This window comes from Rhinichthys klamathensis, unplaced genomic scaffold (assembly GCF_029890125.1).
Source record: "Rhinichthys klamathensis goyatoka isolate OS25496 unplaced genomic scaffold, OSU_Roscu_1.1 h1tg000194l_1, whole genome shotgun sequence".
Classification (NCBI taxonomy): Eukaryota; Metazoa; Chordata; class Actinopteri; order Cypriniformes; family Leuciscidae; genus Rhinichthys; species Rhinichthys klamathensis.
Window position 1 is genome coordinate 312,416 of NW_026606720.1, and position 8,001 is coordinate 320,416.

General features: G+C 36.6%; 1 protein-coding gene across 1 annotated transcript; it reads right to left on the reverse strand.

Moving 5' to 3' along the window:
• Window positions 1–557: 557 nt before the first annotated feature.
• Window positions 558–1,642, reverse strand: or55c1 (odorant receptor family 55, subfamily C, member 1). Its single transcript, XM_056262560.1, has one exon. It carries the CDS (start codon window positions 1,512–1,514, stop codon window positions 570–572), a length of 945 nt encoding a protein of 314 aa, XP_056118535.1. The 5' UTR covers window positions 1,515–1,642; the 3' UTR covers window positions 558–569.
• Window positions 1,643–8,001: the final 6,359 nt, after the last annotated feature.

An 8,001-nucleotide genomic window follows, 5' to 3' on the forward strand; every position in this document is an offset into this window, starting at 1 on the left:
TAGACAGTGAAACCGGGGTTTTTGCCTTGCGACGTCAGAGTGTGCGCCGTTATCAGCTGTGTTTGACATCAGATTTGCGCTTCTGATTGGCCAACGTGGCTTTAGGGTTAAGGTTTATATCGCCGCCTGCTGGCGTGGCATGCTCTTGACCGCGCTTGATTGTGTGTTTTTACGTTTTCATGTAGACGGAGACCGAGCATGTGTGGACGGGATTTTTTTTTTAAAACGCTGTAGGAAAAACTCAGTGTGGACATGGCCTTATTAACTAAACACACCTGAACTCAAACGCTAATCAATGTAACTATGGTGACAAACAGGCAGGGAAACCTGAGGATGACAGAACCAATCGACGCACTTACAACAAAACACAAGACTAGAAATACAGACATGAATGAAAACACATAAAACGTGACAATATGGTGAACAACAAACTAGAAAAAAAAGAATTTGGTTGGAAATTTTTCTTTTCGACATCCTGGACAGAGAAAAAAAAGCTACAATAGACATTTTTGCAGAAGAAAATGACAAAACTCTTATTATAAATGTCTTGCATGGACTGTATTTGACAATCAATATGTAGTAACTTTATTAAATTTAAAAAGATTCACAATTTGAGTTCTAATTTCTGTGGTTCTGAGACCATAAATAATAGGGTTACATATTGCAGGAACAAGGTGATACATTGTGCTTGTTAAGATACGGATATCTCGGGGTATTGTAGCTACTCTATACCCAACAAATGCAGCAGTAACACTAATATAGGCTATTACTATGGTCATTATGTGTGTGGTGCATGTATGGATGGCTTTGTGGCGGGATTCACCAGAAGGAGAGCGAAATATAACTACAAAAATGATGACATAAGAGCAGAATATCACAAAACAATCAGCAGATGTTAGACCAAAAGCTACTGTAAGAGCTAAATAGTTTTTAGAAATATCATTACAAGCTAGATTGACAACAGATGTATGCTCACAGAAACTGTGGTAAATCATATTTGTTCTACAAAAAGTAAGTGGCACAACTAGACCAACCATGGCAATAATGCAAAGTGCGTTCCGAATGCTAAGAACTGCAGAGAAAATAAGTGAGTTTGTCATATTTACAAAATCATTGTAACGTAAAGGATAAATAATAGCAAAATATCGGTCCACAGCCATCCCAAGCAATATGGTGGACTGAAAACAACCAGAAAAATGCATACAAAACATTTGTATTAGGCATTCATGTCGTGTAATTGTATTCCAGTCCAACAAAAAACCGACCAACATCCTTGGAATAAAGTAAATGGGCACAAAAATCCCCAAAGCTGCAATCAGTCCAATTAAAATATACATGGGAGCATGCAATTTTCTATGTTTTACAATGACAATAATCAAAATGCCATTAGCAAATAATGTATAGATTAAGATTATGCAAAAAGGAATGAAGAGTAGAGGCCGGTACCCTTTAAGGTCTGTGAATCCAATTAACTGGAAATTAGTAAAAGAGTTGTTGTTTGATTGGTCACCCATTCTGCTTTTTTAAAGTGTGTAGTACAGACCTTCAAAAATAAAACAGCAAAAATAAACTTGTTAACCTCAATGTCAAATACATAAAAATATAAACGTTTTAAATATATACAAAACAATGACAAAACATTACCTATAAGAAACATATTAAGCATACAAAATCAAGAAGAAATTAGCAAAATTATTGTTATTCATATTTAGTTTAAAGTTCTCCTGTACTCCCATGAAACAGTCTGTCTTATCTACCTGTCCCCTACTCTGTCTTTCCCTACCACTGAGCAAACTCTTCCCTGCTCTTAAATACTCTATGTTTCCCTCCCTCAGCATTGCATGGGGATTTGGGGCTTGTTTAATTGGACCACATAGTCACAGCATTCTTTTCAGACAGTGTTTTTTTTTTTGTAAGTCTGTTGGGACTGTATTTTTTTGCTTGAAACATTTAATAATATAACTCTTAATTGATATAGATGAACTATATAACTTATTTTACACTTAAATGAGATGAACACCCCTCAATAGAATAAAAAGACATTAGTCTGCCACTATTTCTGTTTTAAAACAGGATGCTCTTCATGGGTGAATTAATATGCTTTATGCACAGCTTCACTACTTCCTGAACTTCAGCCAGCCCTTTGTTTCCTGTCTGTCATTATTGGACAAACTGATTAATCCAGCTGTGCCTGATTATTGTTACTGAGGCCAGGCACAGCTGGATCAATCAGTTTGTCCAATAATGACAGACAGGAAACAAAGGGCTGGCTGAAGTTCAGGAAGTAGTGAAGCTGTGCATAAAGCCAATTAAATTAAGTATTAAGTATATATATCCTAGGTGTTTTTTTTGTTGTTGCCATCATTAGTTCATTTTTCACATTATATTGGTAAAGCTGTTGCAGTGGACACCCAATTGACACTGATTTGAGAAGACTACAGGTCCTTCTCAAAAAATTAGCATATTGTGATAAAGTTCAATATTTTCCATAATGTATGATAAAAATTAAACTTTCATATATTTTAGATTCATTGCACACCAACTGAAATATTTCAGGTCTTTTATTGTTTTAATACTGATGATTTTGGCATACAGCTCATGAAAACCCAAAATTCCTGTCTCAAAAAATTAGCATATTTCATCCGACCAATAAAAGAAGTGTTTTCAATACAAAAAAATTATCTTTAAATTATCTAATTTAAAACTAAAATAAATATTCTCTGTTTATGTAATCTATATAAAAAGAGAGAGGTGTCAGCCGTTCTCATTATCGTTCTCGCATCTCATTATTCCGCTAAAGTGACACCCACACAGAGAGCGCGCGCTATTCAAACGCTAATGATCTGAAGCAACACATTGAGACGTGTAAACGCCCACATAAAGTCGGTAAACACACTATATTTAGTCAGATTAATGTACTGTCGTCTTGCGCGGCTGTGAGGAATAATCCTGGGACATTTACCTACCTCAGAACAAGTGGTGGTTTATTTTCACTTCGAGGAGCGAGCTGAGCTGTAAGTGTTCTTATTCTTGTGCTATTCTTGCTTTGTTATCACGATATATAATAACGTTAGTGTCTGTAAACGCAAAAATAACCTACTGTTTAAATTTGAATCATGTTTCTGTGTGTGTGTGTGTGACTAGTTTTGGATAGATTATAAAGTTTTAACTCTAAAATAGACATCAAATAAGCTTTTGTTAGCAGTTTCTGCTCATATGTTAAATATATAGTATGTTTTGTCAATAAACTAATCAACTAAGATGTTATAGTGTTTGTTCCAATGCAAGCTATTTCAAAATAATGAATCCTTAACTTTAAAATATGTATGATAAAATCAGTGTTTGGAATAACGCCGTTTAAAAGAACGGCGTTAGGTAACGACGTTATTTTTTCAGTAACGGGGTTATCTAACTAATTACTTTTTCCGTCGTTACAACGCCGTTAACGTTACTGGACGTTAAATGCGGTGCGTTACTATGCGTTGATTCATGGGCGTCAGTTTGGTTTGAAATGTGTGGGGGACAGAGACGCATTCAGAAGTGCACTTTCAGAAGTGCTGGGTACAACGACGCAATATACGTAAATATACGGTTAGTAAAAAATATACTAATGTCATAGAACGGATACCTAATACAAATAAATAAAACAGTTAACTAGCAGAGCATTCATTTAGTTCGCTATTAAATAAGAGATCTAGCGCTTAAATCTGTTGTTTTTGAGATCCAGCTGAGCGCTCGTGCTGCTGCGATCAGTGTCATGGATACAGTTGTTCTCTTGTGGCTCGCGGCGCGCGCAGTCTTCACTCGGACGCTTGCTTCAATCAATCGCCGTTGCGGAGACTATATATATAGATACAGCTATATCTAGGAGCTAAAGTTCAATCTTTAAAAGCACTCCATCTTGTTAAACTGTTTACTTTTTTAATGAAGATAAAGAAATACAGCAGCCTATGTCTTCCAGACTATTTATCTCAGGTTGTTAGAGTTTGTTTGATTTATTTAATTTGCTACAGTTACTGCAAACACACTTTATATTATTTAACTGTTTACTTTTGAAGAAAATACTTGAAGTACAGAATGTCTACCAGACCAGTTGTCTGACATTGGGAGTTTGATTTATTTAATTAAGAATTTGTAGTTTAAAAGTTTACTTTTGTTGTGAACAAAACACTTGGAAGTACAGGTTGTTAACTTGACCAGTTGTCTCAGGTTGAGAGAGTTTGATTTAATTCGCTAGAGTTAAATGCACTTTATATGGTGTAACTGTTTACTTTTCTTACAAAGATAATACTTGAGGTGCAGGATAAACCTCTTGCTGTCTGTCGACGTGCAATAAATATCGAAAGTTACGTACAAACACCTGTCTGTTCTACTCATTTCAACTGACTTGTGAAAACTGTTTAAAAAAAATCCAAATTCTTTGACATATAGGAACTTTTTTTTAACAGTAACGCAAATAGTTACTTTCCCTGGTAACGAGTTACTTTTATTATAGAGTAATTCAGTTACTAACTCAGTTACTTTTTGGAACAAGTAGTGAGTAACTATAACTAATTACTTTTTTTAAAGTAACGTTCCCAACACTGGATAAAATGTATTGGCCTACCAAGACATTTATGGAAAAAGACAATTTTCTTTTCAAGATGTTTCCAACTCTAACTTTGAACCAATTCTGTAGAATGGCCCATATAACCTATTTGAACAGGATTTGTTTCCAGGTATGACTAAAAATGTGCTTTTGACTTTCATTTATATTTTGATTTTATATGTATATGTATGTATGTGTGTGTGTGTGTGTGTGTGTGTGTGTGTGTGTGTGTGTGTGTGTGTGTGTGTGTGTGTATTGTCCTTGCATTCTTTGTTGTGTGACATACCTGAATGAAAGGCTCATTAATATGCGGGCTTTGCCTTCTCAACCACCTAATTATTCACAATGGGGTTGGCAGTGGCGCAGATAGGATTTTTTAACTGGGGGGGACCAAGCTGTCAGCAAATGATTTAAACTCAATTCGTTATTTTGCGTAATTTGGGCTTTAACTAGTGCTCAAGTAGTTTCTTTATGTAATTTGGGCTAATGATTTGCACTAAAAAGCCATTGGGGGATTCTTGTTTGAAATCATGGATAAACAACAATGAACAAAGGTAAACAAAGGCCTGATAGTATGCCAATCACCCACCAAATCTTCATGTCTTCAGCAAAGTATGTTTTATTTAAACATTTGCTTATCTCAGCATACAAAGTCTATCATTATGAACAAAAAAGCAAAGAACCTATGTGCAAAAAATAAAAATAAAATAACAACGACATATTTTCTACTGTGGCTGCCCTCCTGCAGATCCTCACTTGACTGACTAGGGCCTGCCTTACTGTCATCAGAAATCGCCTGCAGGCCAGGAGGACAACAGTTTAAATCTTATAATTTCAGTTAACCCTCTATACCTCTATATAATGTGAATATCAATGTGAAGCAACATATTCCTGAGAATTAATGGCTAAAACTACTATTTCAAAAATGTCTAAGAATAACTAAAAAATGTAAATTTAAGTGTTAATTACAATTTTGTTGCAATTTATAGATTAGAAATATCTTTCAAATGATGTATGACATATTAAGAAATGTTTTTCATAGCCCATAATTTAAGAATGTATATCCTCCTTTGCTCCGTACAATAAAAAAACATGATTTCCTGCTATAAGAGGATGTCAAAAGTTTATGTAGGCCTTTATTTGTTGTTTGCATAAACTTTCTACCACACAAATTTACTTATAGTGGTTTACACGACAGTGAACATACCTCATCAATTTATACAGTACAATGGGTTAAATAAGATAAAACATTATTTCCTGACGACGATAAATTGTTTGATTTATCCAACCATTCTTTTTGTGTTCATTCATTATTTGTCTCTGTCCACTCACCTAAATGCATAGTTATGGTCTCCACATTTTGCTGTTTACTAAGTGCAAAAGCCTTATTGTCAGACTAGCTATTCCCCTTAACAAATCTAATCTGCCACATCTGGGAAAGTCAACAGGCATAGGATACTTACATTGTTTGTTTTTTGAAAAAACGAGGTGATTGTTTTTGTTTTTTGTCTCTTCATTGCCTTTATGTGGCATTTATACAGTCGATTTTGTTCAGTTCAGAAAATCACCGACTCAGCTCAGTCATAGATGGTATATGATCACTATGGTTACCGGTTCGCTCCTACAGGCACGATAAAGGCAGCTACTAGCTCCTCATAGGACCCTGGCGACGTCACTCAGGAGGAGTCGTAGCACACACACACACACACAGAGAGAGTGTAAACGTCGGTGGCATGAAGACATCGTGTGTTTATTGACAACAGAACAGCGTGTAGTGAGAACGTAGGTACAAAGTAATGGTGACCGGTGTAGATCAGCCTGCGTCTGTCCCGACCCGATTCTGAAGCAGCGGCGGGCCGGGACACTCTACTTTGGCTAATGTACATATAGCGAAAACATTGGTTAATCCTCTGTTTTACCGATTTTTGTCACCTTTTGTAGGGATAGTGAGGGGGGGACGGATCGGGTCACTATAAATCTGGGGGGGTTATGTCCCCCCCGTCCCCAGTGCCATCTGCGCCCTTGGGGGTTGGGCCGTTCACGCCCATTCGCATATTGCCTTGGCTAACAAAAAATGTTTTTCACAATTTAAAAGAATCTATTGTGTTATGTGAATGATTAGACAAGATGATTTTCAGATCATTTTGAAGCAAAAACTCTAGGCCACAACTTCCATTAGTCAAAAGTCTTGTGGACACATATTTAGTATGTGTTTTGTGGCTTTATTTCAGAAACTTTAATTTTTAGTTTTTTCAATAACCATGCATAAACGATATTCTCTCAAAAATACAAACATGTACATACATGTTGCTCACATATTATGGTAGCCCTGTTTGTGCTAAATAGTGTAATTTCACCTGTGCCATTAATATGTTTATAAGCAACTGAAAAAAGCACAAATGTCAGGGCATGTCAAAACATCTCAAGGACCCCAAAACACCTTGGTCCCCAGAGGGTTAAGGCTGAGATGACTCCATAATATACACAGATTTTGTGGCTCAGATACGGTCCAGTTCTGGTTTAATTATTTTGCTCTTGGCTGACATGTGGCATTGCTATGGCCTTCTTGGGATCTGGCAAACAGGAGTGGGCCACCCAAGGGCCGTCATTCCACGCTGCATGTGGGCCAGATCATCATTCCACATGTGCCAGATGTGGATCTGGGCTGTCACACTGTTGCTATGTGGGATACTCTACTCATCACAACTTACATGTTCTAATGAACAAGGGTGCTTTAGTATACTTTTTAAAATAGCTAACGATAATGATCCCTGCTCTCCAACCACCTTCATTGTCTGGGAAAAGCAGCATTCTATATCAAACTATATATTTTTGTTTCACATGTAATTTTGTGTAATATTCCAAAATACTGTGGAAGTATATGGGTCATAGCAGGAAGGTCCTGGCTGAGCCTTTCTGTGTTGAGTTTATTCTTCCTGTGTTGATGTCCCCTGCCCACAGTTTGAGATTCTGCGATAGGCTCCAGCATCCATATAGACATACCCCTTTTCCACCAGCAAGAACCGGGTGCTAGTTCAGAGCCAGAGCTATTGCCAGTTCGGAGTTGGTTCGACTGACGAGCTTTCTAAGAACATTTTTATTTCAGACATGCAAACCAGAAAACATATGTCTTTGAAATGTGTCCTATCTTCTCCTTAAGCATATGACCCAGTTGAAAATTAAATTCTTTAATAGCATTTGTGTCAGTGGGTATGGATCCAGGGAACTGCCCTTAAATGGTTTTCTTCTTACTTAAAGTAAAAAAGCTGGGGGAAAATTGGGAAATTATTTCTCAGATTCTGCAGTTTGTGTTTTTGGGGTTCCACAGGGGTCAATTCTGGGGCCCATATTGTTTTCTTTACATGTTACCACTCAGTTTTATTTGTCAAACATATAGGGCCCGATTTTAACGA